Here is a 24,353-nt window from a genome sequence, read left to right as displayed (position 1 = left end):
ATAATTTAAACATTAATACACCGATAATGGAATGTGTGTCCTGGTTACCTTGGACATAAGTCCAGCTGCATGGAGAATACTCCCAGTGACCGCCATGAATTAGCAGGGATTAAATAAGCATGCACCAGCACTATTTTGGTGATTTGCAAAATTAGTTCTTGCATTGTAAATAAGCTTTGACCCCCCCCCCCCCCACCCCACCCCCGGGACTATGCTGATATACTGGTTTTGTTGTAAATTCAAGCACCACCAATGCTGTGGTGCTCAGCCAGTTGTGAGCTAATGATAATGAAGCTGCATTCCTGCATTTTAAAATGCATATTTTGCCCTTTAGTTGGAGGGAGGATGGTACCTTTATCTCGAGCTAGTTAGTTATAAAGACCCACAGGCTCTCCACTCCACTGGCAGGACACGAGCAACACGAGCGGGGCAGGCCTGCAAAAGTGGTTTTGCCCATGAAAGGAGAACTTAGCTTAACACTAGAAGTCCCAGCATTTTTCTGTCTACCTAGAAGACCCACATAGGGGCCATTTGGCCCGACCGCTTTTCCCGAACACACTAATCACTCATTTTGTTATGGTAATGAGGCTGTTAGTGGCAGTGTGTGGGGTGAGGGTTCACACCTTACTTCTGTGTGAATGTGAGAATGAGGAATAAAAACACATTCTATTCTAAAATGTGAACATGTAAATGTCCGATGTGACCATAACGACTCATGTGACTCCAACCAGACAATTGTTTGATGGATAAATACCTCAGTGCACATGGACTATTGCTTCAGTTCCCTCAAGAATTTTGTGGTGAAAGAAGCTCCTCTCCAAGGAACGAAGATGCAGAGAATCAACACTCAACAGGCATTGGAAATGATCCTGGATGGAGCAAACCCTTGCGACTCGGATGGAGAAGACATCAACCTTCAGGTGGATTCAGACTCTGAGCTGTCTCAGTCGTCTTCAGGTAAGATTTCATTTCATATTATTTCCTATTTTACATTTCATTTCAGTGAGGAAGTTGTAAAATATAGCATCATGTGAATAGAGCCTCCATTTTGTTTCTGAGTGCGGACTGCCGTCAGTTTTGTTTGATTCTACTTCTCCTGAGGTGTCTGCACCTTAGCCAACCTATTTGAGATGTTCTGGGATTATTATTATTAGCTTCTATGCTTGCATTTGTGATATCATTTGACTTTCCCATTGCTCATAATTCCATTTTTTTCACACAACAGATGAGGAGACTGTTCCCCAACCAAAAAAGAGAGCTCGGCTGGGGACTGATGTGACAGAGACTGCGAAAGACGGCACAGTATGGCATGAAGAACAGGTGGGAACGGGTCCACATTTCACCCCGCCATCGCCATACAACGCAGATGGAGAGCCAACAGCTGAGGCCAGGAGGTCAATCACCAGTCGTCTTCAGAGCTTCCTGTGTTTCATCACTCTGGACATGCTTGGTATCATTCGAGACTGTACAGTTCAACATGCAAAGGAAACGGATGTGGATTGGTTCATGGGCCTCTCTGAACTAATGGCATTTATTTCCATCACCATCATGCGGGGAATCTTCAGGGTGCCATCACTGCGTGACTGCTGGTCGAAAAACCTGGGAAGCCAACATATCATCGAAACCATGTCCCGAGGGCGTTTCCAAAACATCATGCATCACCTGCGCTTTGATGACAGAGACACCCGCAGCGAGCGAGCACAGACCGATAAGTTTGCTGCCATTTCGAACATATGGGGATTGTTTGTCACCAACTGCATCACATCCTACATCCCTGGTCGACACATCACCATCGACGCACAACTTTTCCCGTCCAAGACTCGCTGCTGTTTCCTACAGTACAGTAAACCAGACAAGTTTGGGATCAAGTTTTGGGTGGCGTGTGACTTGAAAACCAAATACGTCTGCAATATCCTCCCATGTCTTGGCAAGGACCCCACTCGGCCTCGTGGGGAGAGAGTGTCTGAGAGTGTAGTCATGAGGCTGATGGAACCATTCCTGGACAAGGGCAGAAATGTGACCACGGACAATTTCTTTACATCACTGTCACTTGCAAAACAACTACTTAGCCGGAATACAACCATCCTCGGCACAGTCAACAAGATTCTCCACGAAATTCCACTGTCAACTAGACAGATGCACCGCAATGAATTTACCACCCAAGTATTTTCAACCACTGGTGCCACACTGACGGTGTATGCGCCCAAGCGGAAGAAGACTGTATATGTTCTCAGCAGCATGCACAGCATGATTCAGACACAGGATACCACCAAAAAGAAGCCAAACACCATCACACTCTACAACACAACAAAGTGCGGCGTCGATGTCATGGACCAGATGGTGCGAGAGTACACTGTCCGCGCAGGAACACGGCGCTGGCCAGTAGCAGTGTTCTATAACATGATAGATATGGCAGCACTGAATGCACACGTGCTCTATCAGTTATGCACCGGGAGGCAGGAGAGACGGGTGGATTTCCTGCTGGAGCTTGCAAGAGAGTTGGCTCAAACCCACGTGGATATGAAAAAGGCCCAAAAGGAACAATCATTTCGGCAACAACCCTCCACACCACAACTAGGAAAAAGAGCCAAGTGTCAGGCTAAAATTAAATGTAAGGACAATAATGCAACTGTGCGCTGTGTTGACTGCTACCGATATACATGTGGGAAATGCCGAGAGGAGCAATGGCAGTGCCAGGATTGTGAGTGACTGCTCAAATGTATTTCACTCACAATGCATGGTTTTTCATTCTTTGTAAATATGCTTGGGTTTCTTTTTTTTCTTCTTTTTTTTTTACTATTTTTAGCACACAAAAATAACAATTACTGTACTTCTACAACAACTCTCCACACCAAAACTGGGAAAAAAGTTGCTTTTTCATTCTTTGTAAATATGTTTTGTTTTGTTTTTTTTAACAATAAATGTCAGTGTGTTGATCCCTTCCTTCCTGTTGATCCTTTCCACTGCATACAGCTCATAGTCCAGTTTAAGTCTTTATGGCTATGCTCACTGAGGTATTTATCCATCTCACAACTAAAGCTTGCTCTCAAAAGAACCTCCTGAGCTGTAAGGTGTGTCGGAGTGGCTCCGGCCGTGTGCCACTAACAGCCACATTTCCATAACAAAATGAGTGTCCACAGGGGGGACTTAGGACCAATTGGCCCTCTTGTGGGTTTTCTAGGTAAAAGGCCAAGCATGCACCAGCACTATTTTGGTGATCTGCAAAATTAGTTCTTGCATTGTAAATAAGCTTTGACCCCCCCCCCCCCCTTCCCCTGGGACTATGCTAATATACTGGTTTTCTTTTAAATCCAAGCACCACCAATGCTGTGGTGCTCAGCCAGTTGTGAGCTAATGATAATGAAGCTGCATTCCTGCAATTTAAAATGCATATTTTGCCCTTTAGTTGGAGGGAGGATGGTACCTTTATCTCGAGCTAGTTAGTTATAAAGACCCAGAGGCTCTCCACTCCACTGGCAGGACATGAGTAACACGAGCGGGGCAGGCCTGCAAAAGTGGTTTTGCCCATGAGAGGAGAACTTAGCTTAAGGAAAATGATCCTCCATATAGACTAATGGATGTGTTAGCAAGTGTACTTTCAGACTAGCTTTCATGTTGGCTCCACCACAGGGTATAGAGGGAATGGCAAATTAATTATAGAAATGAAGCCAGCCTCCTTCTCTTATCATGGAGGGCAGCTGTGTGCCTCTCTGCGCCCCCCACCCCTGTCTACGGTGCCGGAATGTGTCCTGTTCTACATTTATTCTCACTTTCTTCTCATCAATCCATACAAATGTACTCAGGAGAAAGATGTGCTGCGTAAGGGGAAGGTGAAAAATGGAGGTGAAAAGCATTTATTGAGTCAAAGATTTCACAGGAACAGTCTCCGTCTAACAGTGAAAGAAACAGGTGCTCTCGTATTTCATCTCATTCCATGGCTTTTAGACCCTTCCACTCAAAGTCAGCTAATACATCAATATTTCAAGTCAGATGTGGGCTCGTAACGACGCTAGCTGTGAAAATGCATCAACCGCTGAGTGAATCTGAGTCTCGCCATCAGAAAAGAGCCTCCTGAGCAGCCTCGGTGGTGTTTTAGGAAACCCTTGGATAGGTAGGATGTGTTACAAAGGCTAGCATACGACACCAGAAAATACTGAACTCTTGGTTTCAGGTGTTTCTGTTGTATTGGACATTTGGCCTGTTTAGATGGAAATGGAGAACGAGAGTCTGTTGACGTCATGACAGATGAGCTGCTGCAACTGCTGCAAAAGATGGACAAACCAAATATTATTAATAGGTAGAGGTGGGTGAAAGACCAACACATCTGCAGATTTGATCAACATTATAAACAGAAATTGTGGCCAAAAAAGGAGGTTCAAATTTGTCAGGTGTTGTAATCATTGGCCACGGTGAATATAGACACGGAGGTGTGGTAATCACTAAAGCGCCTTCTAATTTTAGCAGCAGCAGAACTTTTATACATGGTTTCCATGGTTACCAAAAGCCGTTACCATTTACGTACCTTTACGTCACAGTGTAAAAGCACAATAACTTTGTCAATAACAGTAATCAAAGAAGCTACACTGGGAAGCTTGTTTCACATTAGATAAAATATGGGATGGAAAGGAAGGGTGTGTCACTTTGGTAGATCTGGAAATGCAGAAAAACATGACAGGACTCGAGTTCAAGCTGTGCCGATGAGTGTGTGAGTTGGGGAATCAATAGAGTCAAATTTAATGGGATAAATATGACAAGCATTAATTTGCTAATTGAATGCTAGTCAGCGTATTAATGCTATTGCTATTGTATTATATGTGCATAAGTGTATTATTTTAGCCCTCCTTGCTCAGACAGTGAGAGGGATTCAAACTAGTGAAAATGTGAATTCTGTGGAGAAAAAGACAAGGAAGCAGAGCAAATAACATTTAATAGTTTAATTATAAGCTGCTGTATACATTCAGTGATTATTCAGATTTTCATGTTGCCAGAAGCCATGGGTGAGACCAGCAAAACATTCAGCTACAAGATCTAGTTTGATGCAACTTTTGCCCGTTGTCATTCATATTTATCCACATTGTACAAAACGGACTGCAAAGCAACATAAAACCACATTGCTGATGTGCAACACGGTTGTTTTCGGCGCCCCAGCTGAATCTGACACAATTCTGGCCGATCTGTTGTGGGGCGTGATGGGAGGGGAGAGCCCTCTTTATGCCACTCTGGCGTCAGCACCGTCCTGGAGACGAGCTGAGCCCAGATGGCGCCGGGTAACGGCCCAGCGTGTCCGCAGAACCGCGGTCTGAAAAGTCTCCTTTAACCTTGAGTGAGCCCAGTAGAGACGGCTGCTGCTTAGACGCCCAGTGAAAGACCAGTTTATGGAATGCTGCACCCCCCCCCCCCCCCTCCCCGATACGATTAAACCACATCCTGCACTCATTAAGGTTCCGTTGGATCTTTTTTTGGTTTCTGTTGCTATCTCACTCTAAGCTCGTTGAACTGACACACTAATGTTGGTGCTGATATCGCTGACTTTTTTTAAAAATTCTTTTGTTGTTGTTTTTTTTTTGTCTTTTTTTAAAATACATTTTCTAGTAGCCCACACAGAAACTCGATGGCACAAGAACTGACCAATAAGAAACTCTTTACAACAAGGTAGACTGCAACGGTTGCCAGGGGTCACACAATAAAGAAAATAATAATAGTCCAAGTTCATTTTGAATTAAAAAAAAAAAAGAGAAAAAAACCCAAATCAGTTTCAATATAAAAGCAAAAGAACGAAAGCAAGTTACCTTCAAGTATAACTTACTGACAAAATAACTAAGCACAGCATTAAATATTCTCATTATACATTTTTAAATTATTTATAAAATATATTTTGGCATATATGTTTTTTTACTTTTGTGTTTGTGTAACAAACGCTACCGTAGCTTCAGTTGAACACCAATTTGTTTTTTTTTTCCTCTTGAAACGCAACATTAAAGGGATTGTCACATAACAACGGGTTATTAAAAATGATAATAGTAAACCCTATACAGAGTTTCACAGAGCAAGACATGAGTGACGATCCCATCTATCCTAGCCCCACGGTCAAAGGTCAAAAAAGTACAACACCAGAGCACAAGGGTCTAATTTGTGCTCCACTGGCTACAATCAAAGTTGGGCACAGGAGACTTCAAAAGCAGGAAGTGTTCTTTTTTTTAATACAACTCATTTTGAAGGTAAGGATCCGCTTCCAGTGTTCAGAGTGGCTGTGGAGGGCGACAGTTCGGCTCCATCGGTGATAAAATATAAATACTGTAAAGAGCTCGCAGTCTGATGACACCACCATGTCCCGGGGACAGAAACGTTCCCTCATTATCCAGGGAAAAGGTCAAGGAAAGGTCCTCCTGGAGATAGCGTCCAAGGGTGCGATGGTTTCGGCTCCTGCGCGTGTCGTTTGCTGTTTATTACACTGACCAAGCTTAATATACAAAGGAACCAAAGAGCGATTTTGGCTGTGAAACCGAGGAAGGCAAACGTCAGTTTGTGTTACAAAAGGAGTTCAAAGGCATAACTGCACTCAGGAGGGGGCGCGGCAGGGGTCCCGACCTGTAGCGTCCCGCTGTTAGCGCGAGGCCCGGAGAGCTCCACCGAGCACGTTCATGCAGTTAACAGTAACCTGCCCGTTCACTGATTACAGACCGATCGAAAGAAAAAGGATAAAAAAGCAAAAAAAAAAAAAAAGGACAAAGTACCATGACTACCACAAAGCCACATCCACGACCGCTGAGCACACAGCTAGCTGCAGTATACCAGCTCACCGTCATACTGCAAATGGGTGTGTCTCCATGTCCGCGGCCTGGCCTCCCTCCGTGTACACACAGCTACTGCGGGGTACATATATGTGACTTTACACTCGGTGTGCACGTGCGTGTCGGCCTGCGTGTCGCACAGAAGCTGGCTAAAGCACGATGTCCTTCAGGCGCTTGCTGCTGGGAGACTCCTTGTCCCGGCCGTCGCTGAGGAGCGTGTTGATCTCCCTGACCGCCGGCTCACTGTCCTTCCCCTCCGGCTGCCGGAGCAGGCTGTGGTTGGCGATCCGTTCCGCGTCGCGGCACTTCAGCGTGTTGTATGCGGATGGCGGCTTGGACACGGGGCTCTTCAGGTGCACGGGGGAGGTGATGGGGCTGGCTGCCTCGCGCCCGTTGCCGGCTTCGCGCACAGCTCCTCCGTTGGCCTTGGGGCTGCACACCTGAGACTCCTGAGTCCGCTTCCCCTTTAACTCTCCCCGCTCCATGTCCTCGGACACATCCTTGCCAAAGGTGGCAAAAGTTCTCTTGGCGGTGCCGTCCTCGTAGTGGGGCACGTCCACCGTGGTGGCCTCGATGGACAGGGCAATTACATTCCGGGCGTGCTCGGGTGACTTGGCACGTGCCGGCATGGGGACGCGAGGCATCCAGCAGCGGTCAGAGTGGCCGAGGATGCGACACTCGTCCTGACAGTGGAAGCCTTCGTTGGGATCTGAGGAGGGAGAGGAAACACAGAATGATTCCTGCGGTCTTTTACATTTGATCCAAACGTACCAGCATTTGTTTATTTCACGCTTGGGAACGCAACAGATGAGGACAACGCAGTTCTTTTTAATTAACTGCAGAAGTCCAACGTTTGTGGATTCCTACATCTGCTCCAGACTGGAGCCCGGTTCTGAGCGTGCGCCGGTGACCGCGGCTGTATGTTTGGGGCACTTCTAATATGGCAATTAAATGAAGCATTGTCAAATCAAAAGTCCATTTGCTGCTCTTGTATAATTGGGTTTTCTGTAGCAACAGCGGATGAAAGTCAGGTTTAAACGGGCAGACTGACAGAGAGACACCAGACGGGCGGCGGTGTTGCTGCCTGCTTCGTCTCTCTCCTTCACTCTCTGTCTCTGTCATCTGGCGCCGAGTTATAAATATGTAATGATGTTTAATGCTGGAGTGAAAAAAAGAGATTTGCCCGAGTCTGTGCAACAGCATTCTTCTGTACGCCGCCGTATTGCAGAGGAAGGACTCTGGGAGACAAATGCGCCGGGCTGGAGCTGAAATTCTCCATTATTGCTTCTGCTCTTATATTCACTGCTCGGCTCATCTAATTGCCGAGAGAGTCGGCTGCTGGAAATCATTCCAATCCCCAAACTCGTTTGCCTGACGGATTTTTGACGAAGGTGAAAATGATTCATTTCGAGACAGGAGACGTCGAACGCGTCTCCTGGAGGGGGGGGGGTTGCCATTGACCCAAATGCATACGCTTACATCTGGCAATCCTGACAGATCACCTAATTAAAACCACTAATGATCTGTTTTTCTTCCTTCTTTGCTGCACTCGTCACAGGCACCTCCGCTAAAGCCCCGGGGATCGATATTTAAAGATCGGAGACGAGGTTTTCGGGGGCCGATATGGCACAGATGTTGTCCATAAAGTGTAATCTGATGAGCGCCGCACACAACAGGGTTAAAGACATGACGGAATAAAGCCCGCACAGCCAGATTCGGACCTGCTCGGCACTGGAATCGGCCCGGCTGAGACACTGATTTCAGTGTTAAAACATTAAATATCAGTTCCTGCGCCTTCTGCGGGATCACAGTGCAGCACAAACATCACAAAAATCTCCTGCGATAAAATCACAGCAGGAGGCCAAAAATCATAAAAATGAGTATTTTTCAATTTGCGTTCGTGTTGATTAGCTGATAAGGACTGCGGTGGCAGCAATCAAGGAGATGGACTACATGAATCTGGGGGTTTAGTCTAAGGAGAGAGCGAAACCAATCAGGCCTGAACAAAGCAATCACAAGAGGAAGTAAAGGAAAGTCCAGGAATACAACAAAGTTACAATGAAAACTCTCAGAATTCACTCTTCTTTCGTCTGTGTTTAAGAGCAGGTTTCATTGGTTACAGATTTCAGTAAAAATGTAAATCTAGAAAGGTTGGACGCACTATCAGCACAGAGCGCCGTTATCTCACACCTGTGCTTGTGCCACTCCTGACATCTGCGAGGCAGCGAGCCTTCGCCCGCGGCACGAGGTCAGACGTGAGGGCGGAATCATCGGGAGGTGGATTAACTGAGACTTTAGGGGCTCAAACTAACAGTAGCCCAAGAATCCCGTTGCAGATGTGAGCGTGTGAGGAGCGCAGGGCTGAAGGACCCCAGATCAATTAAAGCGCCGCACCCCGGGCTCTCAGAAAAATGAGTAGCTCCATGTTACAGGCTGCAGGACCAAGAGGAACACATTGTTTCACATCTAGAAAAATGTGTGGCACACAGAGGTCAGACGTCAGGTCGACGACCGCCAAAGTGAAATCCTGAAACCTCTTCTCTGCCGATTACAGAGTTTCAAGCGTGATGGTAATTAATGCAATTTCCGCTAAATACTTTGACTTTTTCTGTCGCCTGAAGCATGTTCTAAAGCATGAAAAGCCCCCAGGCTGACAGAAATCTACAGAAACTGTGTGCTCTCCACTTAGCTCTGCCTGCATATGCAGTGAATAGCATTTTCTCTCTTCCTTCGGGGGTCGATGGGGAAGCAACTGGGTTGTAAATGACATTGTTATGAAAGCCAAGTGCCATTAACACTCGCACATCCTGTCTCTACTCAGAGCTTCCTAAACCGCAGATGTTGCTCCAAAAGACCCATCAGATAATAAAACAAGACATTTAAATATAAAAAAGTCAGAAGCTATTGACCTTTTACAAACTACAATCTCCCGCTTTCCTGAAAAACTGCAGCAGGGCGACGCGGCGACGGCCCCCTGCTGTGAATATGCATCAGCTTGCAGATCATTTCAGACAGCACAGCCCAGGATCTCAGCTGCAACATTTCCTATCTGAGATTTCATACTTATTACATTTCTAAGTGGGCGTGATGGAGGAGAGGAAGTAGCATTTCCCAGTACCTAAAACTTGCATTAAATACAAACAGCGTCTGGATACAGGAGACAGAGCGGTCCGAAGAAAGGCTGCGTTGTTATTAAATCACTCGCGAGGCACCGGGGAGCGCTGCATCAGCATATAGACTCACGCATGGAATTTTTAATACTGATAAAGATTGCAACTTCAAGTGTAAAAAGCCTCCTGATAACGCTGGACCCTTTTTCCCCCCCGTTTGTAGTTACCTGGAATAGCATCACTTTGCATACGCTGAGGGAGAAATCCCATTTCATCTCCGCATCTGCCAGCAGCCATTTCAGTCCCGGCTCATTCCCCTCCATCAGATAAAGATGTCTTAACATCGACTCATATCAGACGAATCTTTGGTTTCAACATGAGCCCGACGGACTCGGAGCTTGATTTATCACCGTGCACGTGCAGCTGGAGGTGTTGTTTGTTTGATTTTAGCGTAGGGGGGGAAAAAGCGGGATGTCAGCGAAAAAGAGGGAAATCTCCCTCCGATTGTGCCAACTTCTTGCCTCCTCATTGGCTGCATCCCGCCTGGCTCAGAAAACTAAAGCCCGCATCCCTCCAAAAGTGCACGTGGCCTCCGCTCAGGCACCAACGATGGAACGCTCTAAAATGAGAGCAAACTGGATCAGAGCACCAGAGCCGAGGAGACAAAACTCCTGTATTAGTCTGAGAGGGACCGAGAGGCGACGCAACCAGGCGGCGCACGGGGACTCGCAGTATGACACCATTCAGTCAGTTTGTTTTCGGAGCAAGATGAGCTCTGATTTGAAATTGAAGCGTGGCAGGAGAAATCATTTCGCTTTGTTGTTGTTCTTATTTGAAGAATGTCACTTTTTTTCTTCTCCACGCCGACACGACGCCGCAGCAGAAACAATAAGTGTCCCGATTCTTGCAACAGGCAAGCAGGAGATAAACTGATGCAGCGTTTGTGGAAGCACACATATTGAAGGCAGATATACTGTTCTCGGCCTGCAGACACTTCGCCGACTCCCTTTGATTTGCTTGAAATTATGTTCCGCTCGCTCCCTTTGACTGGTCCTTATCAGACCGCTGTGACAATGCTAACAAACCAGCCTATACTTCCTAAAGAGGATTATTTGGCTCCGCTGTTGTCAGTGGCTCTGACAAAGTTCTCATTGTCTCTTTTTGTTTGCATGCCAGAGCCGTGCCGGAGTTAAATAAATATAACTGCATTCCCAGTGACCTTATTTGGAAATGCTGCCTTTTCAAAGAGGTTTTCGGGAGGATTTGGTCGAATGTGATAACGCAACGCATTCTCAAATTATGACGCTAGCTCAGGGGCCCCTGTAGCTGTTGCACAATTACCATCCTCACTTTTGAAAAGTGGTAGTTTAAAAAAACAAACAAAAAAAATGATGTAAGCTGGTCTAGTCTGGTATTGAACCAGAGTTAGCGTAACTATTTTTTCATGGACTGTCTGTTGAGCCACGCCCACTCTCCTACTCAGGTTTGATCAGTTTGATCCAACCTGCTCAGCTACCTGTTGCAGCCAGACGTGCCTAAAGCAGACAGGGGTTCTGGTCAGAAGCTGGATGTTCAGCAGACGAGGACAGAAACTGCTAAGACAGAATTTGATGAAGGCATAAATGGAAACACAACACCTAATCTACCTCACAGCCCCCCACCCCCCGAACATGGGGGCGGGAGCTCCAGGTCCCTTCTGGCTGTTCTCGGGGTCTGGCCGCGGATACTCCTCCACCGGGGAAAGTCCGAGTGCTGCTGTCATCCACACCAGCCAATTCAGTTTGCGGGCCATAAATCAGCCCCGAGGCCCGGTTCCTCCGGGAGTGGCAAGATGGAGTGTGATGGTCTTGTTCTTACAAACAGTGGAGGGGCACCCTCGCCGCACCTGGCAAGCCATCATTCTCCGCACACCGCCGAGTCCTCTCCTTCTCCCCACAGCATCTGGTCCAGTCGCATCGAGCCACCCCCGCCAAACTCCCTCCCTGCCTTTTATGAATTCTCCTCCTGTTTCCTCCTCTTTCATTTCATCCGCGCTGCTCTCTCGTGAACGCTGGTGTAATTAAATAAATCCCTCCGAAAAATTTTTTCCTTCTCTCATTTCTGTCTGAGAGCACATTCCATTGTAGTCTCTCAGTCCAATATTAATTGTGCAGGAAATTAGAGCGACTGGGCAGCCTTGTTAGTGCCATCGTACTGCTGCTGAGGCCAAGGGTTCTGTCTGCTTCTATTTCTGGGCATTAGCAGCGGTCGATTCATCAGGAGAGAATTTGCTGTCAAATCCATCCAGCACTGTAGAGAGCGTCGCTCCAGACGGCCTGCCCATGTCCTCGCAGCAGCTCATTTGAAGCGGCGAGTTAACTTCATTTCCAGCCAGTCTTGCGGTCATTATATTTTTGCATCTGTCAATAAATCATCAGACGCCAAATCCTGCAAATATTTACTCGTGCCGCCTCCCTCCCTGCTGGCCCGTCCGGCTCAGGCCCGCTTTTGTACAGCAGGTCCTGTATAATGAATGAAATTCCAAACTGGTGCTGACAAACAATGCAATAGCTTCTAAATTGGTGCAAACAGCACCTGTTTAACAGCTGGATAACAGCAGTGGGAGGAAGGAAAAAAAGAAAAACTGACTACGTTGTTTTATAAATCACCGTGTCAACGCAGAGCGCCGTCTCAAATAAACAGGACAGGAGATATCGGAAGCGCTGTGAGCTGTTGTCAGAAAAGCGCACGAGCCCGGTTTGATGTCCCGGCAACAAAAGCAATTATGCTGCAAGAATTCTCTCACCTGCTGCCATCGGGTCTCTGTAATAGTTTTGTACAGCCGTGCAGGAATTTAGAGCGGTCAAATCCTCCCTGATTTGTGTTGTTTTCAGACCATAACTGGACCTTTGAGTTCCAACCAGTGCAGAAGCCAGCGACGGCGCCGCTGCGTCCACGCGCGCTGCAGGCTGGACCCAGGCCCGGCCCGAACCTGGTGCGTCTCGAAATGAAGGCCGTCTTAAAATGAGTTTGGAATTTTAAAAAAGGGACAATTAATTTGATGCATGAAGGCCACCGGCTGCAGAAAATCCAATTAAGGTGAAGATGAAAATGCACCTTGAGCTCGTTTCTCCTCACAAACTGTGATTCATATCCAGTTAAAATAGTAATGTGGAAAAGAAGCACGCGGGCAGGATCGGTTCTAAAGTGAGACAATTAGAATATGATTCCAACCGGAGGATGTTATTTGCTGTTGCTTTTTTTTTTGATGGATAATATACATAATGCAGCGAATGTGTGTTCAATTTATTCCATTACTTTAATGGACACATTCAGCTTGACATGAGAGTTATTATATTTCCCCAAGGCTGCTGTGAAATAAGATCCTTACAGCAAACAAATCACTGGCAGCTTTGTTTTTGAGCGGGGCCGGGGGTTCCGATTGTAGCGCCGCGTGATGTATTACAGTGTAATGACTGCAAATGTCACCCCTGTCGATTGTCAGTGTCCAAATTACCCCTCTAATCATCGGCTTCAAATTAACCTGTGTTCTGAGGCTGCAGACCCACAGCAACAGCACAATGCCCTCCCGACACTCGCAGCAGCGGGCCGTGCTGGCATCCCAGTTGCAGCCCGGCCCACTCGCCGACGTGCCAGCCGGCCAGCTTCGGCACACTTGGCTCGCTTCCTCCACCAGGCAACAGCAGAGGACGTCCCTCTTTAAACACGGGGACAGAAGTTCTGTGTTTAAGCTTGACCGAGCTAACAAACTAATTTACTGCTAAACCCCAGAGTCTGGGAGGAACGACGGGGCAGAGGAACGCTAAATTACATCTGTAATCTGCGGGGGGGTTGGGAATGAGGAGGAAAGATGGTATCGATGAGCGCTGTAATCCATGTAGGTGAACCCCTGAGGTCACTTGTACTCATTCATTAATTAGACATTATCGTTTCCTAATTGAATCTATAGGCTAGTTTGACAAATAAATCCCTTTAGCGCAGTTGTAGGCGTGACTATCAGGAAAAGGCAGGAAATACCACACAGCCGGGGACCGTCAGCATCTCCACATCCAGAGAACTGGTGCGGAGTTCCTGGCCAGCAAACCGATATTTAAAGAATCTCTGTGAGCTTCAGCTGTGCCTCAAAAAAAGTGGCCCTACATAATTAATACGATGTGGCTTCTCATTCAGTCATGTTCAATTTATGTCAGGCAGGACTGTGTGTTTTATATTCCATTTTATCTTGTCACAGAAGCAACAGCATGGTTCCTCATCCCTCGGTTTTCCCCCCTCCTTTCTCCCTGCATTTTTTAAATAACCTGAAAGTAGGACACGGTGGAAGCCTGATGTATACGCACACCCCGCACACCCCTCAAAACCTGAACAAAAATGTCACACAGGTGGTAGCGCTGGAGAAATAAAGGAAGGAGAACACACGGCTGCAGACTGGTTCATTAGCTTTACTCCCGGACTGAGGGGGAGCGCATGGCTGGGGGAAGGGTGTTGGGGCAGGACCGTGTGTTTGGCACTGGAGATGCTGCTGCTTCTCGCCTACTGTCTCTATGATTCACCTCCGTGGGGTTGACACCATTTAAGGCCAGACAGAGCCGTAGCCTGGCTGTAGCATTAGCTACCCACCAATCAGAGCAATGTGCCATCGGCGGGCTAAAATTGTGCGTTCGAGACCCAGACAGAGACGAAAGCCCAGGAAAGAAGTAAAGGAGGCAAGAATAACAGCAGTAGTAGGTTATATGTGATTGGGATTTTTGGCACCGATAACTGATTAGTTTAAAGAAACCAATAACCGATCAGGGTCCGATCACGTGAGGGAGCAATATGACTATTTTAATAACGTGTTTATTTACTGTGGATAATTTGTATTGGGTATCAAAAAACATACTCTTATGCCTAAACAACTTGAGACAGAAATATAGGATATATATATTGTCTATTTTGCTTAATTTGTTAACATTAAAAACAATCACATCTCAATGGTTTAAAAGTGCTTTTTTCCCTCTACTTAAGTTATTTGTGGCTTTAAGCTTGAAATAAAACAAGCCATCTGCAATTGAATGGGAGCATCTGCAAAAGGTTTCAACATCCCTGATCGGATCGGCGAGTTATATCGGCCGGTTCCATACAGCGTTCAGACCGGCGGAAAGCCCAATAACTAGCGCGACTTTCCTGACTTGAGTCCAGCACCACGTTGGTAATTCTTGGTAATTGGATTTCTTGGGCACCGTGCCCCACTCATGATGACACACTAAGCTGTGACATGGAAAGTCCTTATGTGTGGCGAGGGAGTAAGGTGCAGCAGAGTGGAAGTGACAGGTGTCAAAGATCCAATTCCCCCAGTGCCTTTTCTCCACAGACAGCGAAGGAAGAGCCTCCCCTGTGGTAGAGCCGGCACTGCTAGCTTGACATTCAGTTCCGTATTGTGGCTAGTTAAAGGTCCATGGAGCTCAGGAAATAAAGAGGAGGGGGTGGAAAGGGAGGGGGAGGAACGCTGGCAGCTCTGTGGATATAAGAGGTCGTGGCCTGATTGCTTGCTTTATTTATTTCCTGATGCTAATGTGGGCTGAACGCAGAAGGAGCCCAGTCTGTCTCCAATGTGCTGGAGAACACAGAGGCCCCCACTGCTGATCTGACAGACGATGCTGGGTACAGATCAGCGTCTGGACACCGCTCCCTCCCTGTCCTCCGCATGCGTTTGAGCTTCATCTTTAACGAGGGCCGCGCCAGAACAGGCGCATCATTAAAAAGAGCCACTCTGAGACTTTTAGCCATTAGACTTAACAGCCGACCTCTCCCATTACCTTTTATCCTCACTTCTAAAGAGTTGGGGGAGTTTGAAAAGTCGCGTTCCTCTGGCGAGAAGTCTGTCCTACAGTCAGTCTGCATGGAGGCTTCAAACCAGCAACCAGACAAATTCATCTCCTCTCAGTGTCAGGGGTGGAGTAAGACTTTGGAAACCGCAGGAAAGGTTAACCTGATTATTTCCTTCGATGAAAATGGCGGCGGTTTCCATGCCGACTAGGGACTGTGAGTGAAAGAGCGGAACAGGATTTTTGAGGAAATAAGAAGGATTTCGTGCAAAAAACAAACAAACAAACAAACTGGCAAAAAAATGAAGCTCGAAGTAATTGAAAACATCAAATCTCTGACTGTAGGAGGGTCTTCACCTTGACCTTTGTCCCATATGAACAGCCAAATCTTTTGGCAGCTGAGATCACCCTGTCCTGCCTCCTCCTGAGTCAAACAATCCGCTCTTATGAAGATGTGCTGAAAGGCCAAATGGCCCCCGGAGCCCCTGGGTCTGCCCCCTCCTCTCTGCTACCTTCACTCACTCATCAATAGTTTATAATCCGGGTCTGGCGGACTCGAGAACAGAATTACAGTGAGGCGAGCTCGTCCCCACGAGGTCGCGTGGGGGCCAGCGGGGGAACACTGACACTAATTGGTGAGTGAAATATTGTAATGGCGGTGGTGATTTGGAGAATTTCTCTTTAACCTCTGTTTAACTTCTGCAGGGTTCACACAGAACAGGGCCCGTTCTGCCACACCGGGCGCCATGGAGCATGCGAGGGCCCTTGCCAGTGAAATTCTGCATTTCAACAGCTGGGAAATGTTAGGGAATAAATTATTCCCACTGAATATACATGAGGAGCGGAGAATATGGAAATATTACAGCAGAACGCCCGAGGAGGTAACCTTTTGTTGCCACAACCGAGGAGGACGTCAAGGCTCCGCTGCTGCCGCTACATATTTCGTCTGAGTTATTAAGTTGTTGGGAAAAACAAGGGAATGAGACCTCGGGGAAAAGGAAGCAGTGATGACAGAGGCATCAGGGAGACAAAGGAGTGAAAGAAGAAAAGAAACACAAAGTAGGAAATCTCAAAGGTGTTACAGAGGATGGAGGTTTGGTGTTTTCCACTCAGATAGGAAGTGATAGGGGTTAAAAAAAGAAATCCACAGCACAGCAGATCCCCCCCCCCCTTCCTCCCTAACCCCAGCTGCAGTGATAAATGTCTCTTTGTATTCCTGATGGAAAGCTGCGGCTACGACATACTTGTCAGGACACCTGATTCCTCCTTAAAGAGGGCAGGGTATATTCCTAACCTTTTTTTTTGCTCCGTCCGTGCATCTTTAGCAGACATAGCTACGCTGTCCTGCTAAATTCCCCGCTACGTGTAATTCCCAAGGCCAGTGCGCTCCGAGGATGAGGGCTCCTAAATGGGGGTTGTTGCTGCAGGTAATAGAGCTGATTACTGCTACAGTATCTGGGCTGCGGGCCAGCTGCCAGACACGGGCCGTGCAGTCTGGAGGGTGAGCGAGCCGCCTGGTGTCTGATATCCTGGGATCCCTGTAATATAAGCCTCGCTTTGGCAGTCGCTCTGCGAATATCCTGCCCACTTCCCGCCATACACCCAGAATCCTCCGAGTTAATCCATGTCTATAATATGTCCTCATTTGGTTGTTTATTCAACACCGGGTCGGTCTGTAATCACTCTGTATGGGTTTGAGCGACGGTTGGGCTCCGCGTCGATCGGGAAGTGGTGCCACCGTGTCCATTTATTTTCATTACACCTCAGACAGCTGGAGCTGGAGCTGGAGCTGGAGCAGAGCGGGAGCGGTTATTAGCACTGGATCTGTACTGAACAGTCCAACAACTTATTTTAATGTGACACAATTGCCAGCAGGGTGCCTTCGCCTGATTTCTGACACAGGTGACGCCACTAATTAAAGGACATTGTGGGCTTTGTGTTGTTTTTATCCCATTAAATCCCATTAAATTCATAGCAAACACGTTCCAGGAGCAGATCTCAGATCAGGAACCTCAGCGGGGTCAGAACGGCAGTGTGCGGCTGCAGTAACAGCATCCCAATCGCATTCAGACATTTAAAAGGAATCAAAATAGGTATTTGTAAACAGTGCCATGGACTCCTGACTGATGGTTCCAGAGCTATTTCGGCTCTGCAGCTTCGGTCCGCATGCCAACCTCGAAGAAATAAAAACACAACAGTGCGCCTTGGAAAAGATGACTCCTGCTTCAAAAATCAAACTCAATTGAAACCACAAAAGGAGAGAGTGCTGGGAGATGCGACTGGAATTCCATTCTTTCACTCCCCCCCCCCCCCCCATCTTTTATTTTCCTCATATTCTTGTTATTTTTCCATTTCTTTTAACACTCAGGTGCTCCGCCTCTCCCTCTCTTCTCTTCCTCTAATGCTCACTCGGCCTCCGTCAACATCGGCACATAACCAGGTTTTAATCTCCCCCCTCTGCCTGGGATCATCCCGAAGCCCCTGCTGTCCTTCGGACCCCCTTCTCGGTCGGGCGTTCAACAAACAACTGCAATGCTCTCGGCTTCTGAGGCGATTATTAACACACCTAGCGAGCTACAGCATCATGAATAAGCAATGGAGATCCGGAGCCCTATTTTCCCTCTGTTTCCTTTGCCCCCCCCCCCCCTCCTCCTCCCGGGTTTCTCTTTTGCCCCACCACGGTGTGAACTGAATGCCAGGATTGTCTGTAAAATGAGCTGTCAGTGGAAGACCCGCGATGAGATACATCAGGCTCATTGTCAGCCCTGGAAAATAACGAACTATTCCCATTCCTCTCTCTGATATGTTCAATACGCTCCCCGCGACAGGAGCATAGAGATAAGCAGCCTCCTCTTGAGCTGATTAAATACGCTGGTATGTTCCGATGGGCTTTGGCAGGATGAGGGTTCAGCAGACGCCATCATTGTGTCACGCCACGTGCACATCTGAGACCCACGTGGTTCTTTCTTTAGTTTGTCCTCACGTCTCTTTGCTGATTCACACGTCGAGTTTAGTGGGGGACTGAAAGGGTGGGACGCACCGGAGCGCATTACGCAAGCACTCCCGACAACCTCCAGAGAGGGGCCACAGCTGGGGCTTTTAATTAAAGGATTGAAAAAAGACGCGGATGTGCAATCAGCGCCGCATGCAGAGTGAGAAAAGGAAAACCTTGGTTTTGGGTTATATTCTCCTTCCCTCTGCTCTGATTGGACACACCAGTCGCTCCTGTCCTGGAAGAACACCTGCACGGGAAACCTGCTGAACTCTGTTTTAGATGCACTGATTCTCTAAAACCAAACGACCTTCGAGCGACAGATGTCAACTCACGCACACGGGCGACCATTTGGAGGCGCAGCACCGACTTGTGTCACTGGCTCCCAGTATGAGCAGCTGGTTGATGTTCAGGTTGGAGCGCAAAGGAGAAATCTGCATTTATATGTTTTGTGACGTCGTGACCCCCCCCACAGACACTCAGCCATTTCACCTCCACCATTAAGACCAAATCAAAATGTATGAGCCCACTTTCAGATCTTGCTAATCATTCGCTGTCAGCGGCACAAACTGGAGAGTTTGAAGCAGAAATCAGTGAAATAAGAACTGTTAAATCAAGTCTAATGACAGAGAGAATATAAAAAGAACAACTCCACTCATCAGAGATTCTTTCCTTTTTTTGCCTGTTTTTCCTCCCATCACACACACACACACACACACACACACACACACACACACACACACACACACACACAACCATGTTCTCACTGCCTCCCTGGTTCTTGACAGATGTCAGTGTTTCTGTTAGCACTTTAGAAAACTTCAAATTTGAAAGGTTCCTCTGGTGAATTCAGGGCAGGCTTGCAACAAAAAGCCCAGCTTCCTTCAGAACCAACAGGGTGAGGGAGACGCTTGTCCGGCACATAGTTGGGAGATGCTGGTTAAACATCTGCAGCTGGCAGAGAGAGAGAGAGAGAAGACACGTGGAGGAAGAGGGAGTGGTTGTGGTGGGGGGTAAAATCAATTAGGAGCAGGGAAACCCTGTGGATCTACAGATGGAAGTAGGGAATAAGGAGAGATATAGAGTCTGTGGAGGGGGCTTCCATTCCTGGGCTTCAGCTTCAAGCACGCACCCACAGGGAGGCCAACAGCTAGATGAGAGTTATTCTCCAGAGGTGGACGCCAGTGAAAGTGTTGGGAATAAAAGAGGACTGTTCTCTGTCTCCCGTCTAATTGAGCAGTCGCGGATCCCTCCGAGTGCAACAAACTGGGAGAAGAAGGGGTTTTTATTAACACTTGCATATTGACCCAGTAATGATTCCAAAAGCAAGACTGCAAACCTCCATTCGCACAAATCGGACGGCGCAGAAAGACGCGGCGCTCCCTCTTTTCCCTCCTGCGGAGATAACTAGAGCGACTTAACAATACACGAATCTTAATCCGCGAAACCCGCAGCTCATCCATATCCGGCGGGAATTAGAGCGTGAGCTACGGCAATCAAAGGCAGTCAGAAAAATAGATTTAGCTCCGTTGTCACGGGGTCCCTCCGAGCCTGTTTCTCCGCTTCGGCGTCAGCTGATGGGTTGAGGGAGCCTGGCTAAAAGGATGATGGGGCCTAGACGTGTTGAACAAAGTCCTCCAGACACTCCTAATCTACGCCACGGAGCGGGAACATTCAGGTGGGGTTTCACGCGAGCTCCGTCACATTCTTGGCAGAGGCAGAAAGTTACGTTTGCAGGAGTCAAAGCGCAACCCTGCGAGCCAGCGAATGGTTAAAAGATGGACAAAAGCGCCTCTGTGGTTCAGGACTGGGCTGGGCTTGCAGCTGGATCTGGTCACTCAAACAGATTCCCACCAGCTGATGGGCTTTGTGTGAAAGTAATGGCCGCTCTCCTGGACAAACAATACCTTGACATGGTGCTGGGAATGGTAAACATTTGCGTTGTTAAAGCCCTAGAGTTTAACCCTTCCTCCCCCCACGTTCCTTTTGTTCTCCGTGCTTATCAACACAACAATGAAACGACGGGAGGAAAAAAGATTTGAGGCTTTCCCGTCCTCGGCTTGTGTTGCTTGCTCCGTCTTCCTTTTTAGCGACTGCGGCCTCTCTGCTCGCGTCCTACTCCTGGAAGACATCTTAGCAGCGGGTGTTGGGCCTCATGGCTCGATTCAGTAAAGGTAAACAATTGATTTTAACCTAAAGACGAGTGACGGCACACAAACGGGGACAGATTTAACTGTGGAGCACGGTGAATCCGCTGGTTCCTGCCAGCCCACTTCTGCTGTGCAATTAGCCCGCTGAGATATGAGGAGAGGGACGGTTTCATCTGACACGTCCTCACACTTCTGCGGGCGTGAAGGTCTTTAATTCAATAATTACCCACAACCTCTAATTAGCCTGGCCGAGCCTTTTAGAAACAAAAGGACGACAAAAAAGATTCCAGGAAAGATTTAAAAGTCCTGTTTGGAGGTTTACTACCAAAATTGAGCCCCCGGCCGGGCACGTTGAGGGAAATACCAAAGCAGCTAATTGAGATTCTAAACAGGCCGCTCCTTTATCGTCTGTTTGTTCTGGTCAAAAGAACGGACGGCGGTGTGAAATAGCTTCTTCTTTTGTTTACCTGCGACACATTTGCACATTATACATTCAGCAGGCACGCATCCATTTTGCTGAAACAGATACAATCAGTGGCAGTGTTAATGAAAAAAGAACTGCCTCAGAGAGCTCAGCCTACTTGTAATATTCTTCATGTACATCATTGCTAATCCTCTGCGGTAATGAGATCCTCTAGTTGAGGACCTGTCGGCGTGCATTTTGAAAACTCGAGCATTCCTGCAGGTTTGCAGAACACTAAATACTGACCCCTCTCTGAGGTTCTTTACAGTCTCCACATTTCCTGTCACCAGCCCAGCCCGCGACATCATTTTTGGCTAGCAACTAGTCTAGGAAGCACTTGTCATTCTCCGCTTGCACACTTCACAGTCTGGCGATAAAAAGGACAGATAAAAAATTGAAACCTCTCGTAATCTTCATTCCTGTATGCTGTTTTATAAGGCGGGACTCATTTTCTTCATCTCCAGCTCATTAAAGTTTCCTCCCGCACGTGTACGAGCCCGAGAAAGCGGCGCAGCATGGAGGCAGACGCAGTTACTGGGGCACCGGAACAACGGAAGCTGGCAAAATCCCCAAAATGAAGCACGCGGCAGCCATAACAGTCCAGGTGCGGAGAGTTATAGGTGTAAGAGGCGTTCCCTGGAGCGGGATTCTAAAATAAAAACTCTGGTGTTTCCTCGCTGCCCAGAATAACACAGCAGCTACGAGTCAACCTGAAACGCTGCACCTGTGCATGAGTGTGAACCCCCTCCGTCGCCCCGAGTAACATCCCAGACCGCTGCAGCGCTCACTGACCTGCACGCCGCCTCGCCGCCGCTGCCAGGAACACGACTCTCGGCTCCTGGATGTCTTTTTAAACGGAGCCAGAATTGAAACATCAACTTTAATTCCCTGCTAAACGACTCTGCTGAATTATGGATGAGGCCACGTGCAGATATGCAGATTTCCACCTTCTACCTTAGCGCGGTTTAATTGCCGCCGTTCCGGCACCTCTAAAGTCGGCTCTGCTTCCAGCGCTCAAATGGCTGGTATCAGTCAATGATGCCGCCTAAGCTGGTATCAAAGGCCGGCCTTAACTGTCAGAGACCCCTCACACGGCACTTCAAGCACACGCAACCCAGTAAAATGCAAAACGCTTTGGTGGCCCATCGGCCACAAACAACAGAGCGGTCCGTCTTATCGCCGCACGAGCGAGCTGCACTCCAAAGGAGACATTTAACGGGACACAGCGCGCCGACTCTGTGAGGATTGTCTTACCTTGGTCGGGCAGCTGGCACACGTTAGGGGGGACGGTCATGTTCAGCATGTCGTTGACAGCCGTGTCAACATAGTGTCCTCTCTGGACGTCGTGTTCGCTGTCGGTCTGATCGCTCTCCCTCGTGGCCGCTGTCCTTCAGGCTGTTCCCCTCCAGGTCCTTGAATGTTGATGTGCTGCATGGGGGCCAGGAGGGGGGAAAGGAAAATGTTGATTAACTGTCACATCGCAGCTCACAGGGTCTCCTTTGTCCTCTGCGATGGCGCGCCAAGTGCTATCCATCAATTTTTGGCTTTTTCTAGTACAAATTCTCATGAATTGACCACAAATGGAGGTGCCTTTGCAAAAGTAAGAGTAGATATATTAAATGTCTTGGCATCAACACCTGTTCTCCAGCCCGTCCGTAGCACCTACGAGAACATACAAGAACCTAGTGTGGCCTTCAGGGAGCAGACATTTACCCAGAACTGCATCTGCATTCCTCTGGTCTGATGAAGCAGACCCTGGACCTTAAGCTAGATCATTTTTAACTGTACAGATACAGCAGTGGGGGTTGAACGTTCTGGTTTCAAGGTCGGGATATTGAGCCGGAGGAACGCGCTCACAATCAAGCCAACGCTGCAGTAATCAGGAATTCCTGGAAGGAAGATGGATATGGGAAAGGCTGGAAGAATACAAACTGAGCATCTGTCCTGTTCGGGGGCCTGTAGTCAGTAAAGATTGCAGTGGGGGGGGCTCAACCGACAGCTGTGTGGTAATAGCTCGATTTCCTTCATTTGTGTTCCATCAAACTGGAACAAATATTTTTGCTTTGCAAAGACCCTTAAACGGGTGTGAAAGTGCGCACGTGTGGGGAGAGGAGATGGTGGGAAAAGATAAAGGTGGAAATTAGATGAAGTGAAGGACAGTGCAAGGTAGCTGCAGTGTACCCCCCGCCCCCCCCCCCACACCGCTTGGGACAGGGCTGCAGGTAAAGCTGGCTCTCTGATGTTATCACTGTAATTGCACCTGTCCCGGACTCTGGGCCCGCCGCCTCCTCAGGGGATTTCTTTGTAGTGTGCTACAGAGTCCCTGACTTGAATGCTCTTTGTTTACATTAACGTGGGGATCTTTTGAAAAAGGAGGGGGGGGCATAATGGATTTTCAGAAGGCTGAGATGGCCTTAAACAAAAGCTGCAGTGGCTTGTAGCTGCAGGTAAAAAGTACAAAACCAGCAACGGGCCCTCGTCCTGACCACAACCCTGCGATTCCACAGACATCCCGGGACACAATGAAGGCATTTATCCCGCTAGAAGTACAAAAAAAATCAGTCACGCAAGAAACAATTTTACCTCGGAAGCAGGCCCAGGGGAGGAATAAAGTCATCTGTAAATATTAAAAATGAACCCTTTTTGTTATCCAATATCGTGAAAGATTGGTGGCTTGTTGAGCAAGTGCCCTACTAAGACATACAAGGTAATTGTATTTATCCCCAAATCTCCTTCCTCCTATAATTACTCTGAAGTGGGAAAAAAAATCAACAGGAACGCTTGCAAACAGCTGCGCGCAACAATATCTGCACGCTCATTAGATAACGCGATACAGATAACAATTTTAACGAGGCGTTGGTAAACAATTCCTAATCAAGACATACCTTTTAATGAGGGTGGGCTCTGCTGTTCACGTAACTGGAGTCTATGGAGTAGTTCTCCGTTCTGCAGGAGAACAATGGGGGGGGGGGGGGGGGGGGGGGGGGGGGGGGGGGGGGGGGGGGGGGGGGGGGGGGGGGGGGGGGGGGGGGGGGGGGGGGGG

The 24,353-nt window shown here is 47.9% G+C and overlaps 1 protein-coding gene across 1 annotated transcript; it reads right to left on the bottom strand.

Moving 5' to 3' along the window:
• Positions 1-4,919: 4,919 nt before the first annotated feature.
• Positions 4,920-24,259, bottom strand: pcdh19 (protocadherin 19). The gene is made up of 3 exons (XM_029847260.1): positions 24,196-24,259; positions 22,565-22,738; positions 4,920-7,500 (listed from the first exon to the last, which is right to left on the bottom strand). The coding sequence occupies exons 2-3, from the start codon at positions 22,611-22,613 to the stop codon at positions 6,941-6,943; spliced, it is 609 nt and encodes a 202-aa protein (XP_029703120.1). The 5' UTR covers positions 22,614-22,738; positions 24,196-24,259; the 3' UTR covers positions 4,920-6,940.
• Between the last annotated feature and the right edge of the window lie 94 nt (positions 24,260-24,353).

Source organism: Takifugu rubripes, chromosome 14, assembly GCF_901000725.2.
Source record: "Takifugu rubripes chromosome 14, fTakRub1.2, whole genome shotgun sequence".
In the NCBI taxonomy this organism is placed as follows: Eukaryota; Metazoa; Chordata; class Actinopteri; order Tetraodontiformes; family Tetraodontidae; genus Takifugu; species Takifugu rubripes.
Note: the sequence above shows the minus strand (reverse complement) of the source record. Positions and strands in the feature narration are given on the sequence as shown.

Bases quoted from the DNA above. Each gene is read 5' to 3' on its own strand.
- pcdh19 (XM_029847260.1), bottom strand. From the start codon at position 22,613: ATGCTGAACATGACCGTCCCCCCTAACGTGTGCCAGCTGCCCGACCAA. The intron at 7,501-22,564 runs GTAAGACAATCC...CTCCCTCCTCAG, and splicing joins GTGCCAGCTGCCCGACCAAG to ATCCCAACGAAGGCTTCCAC.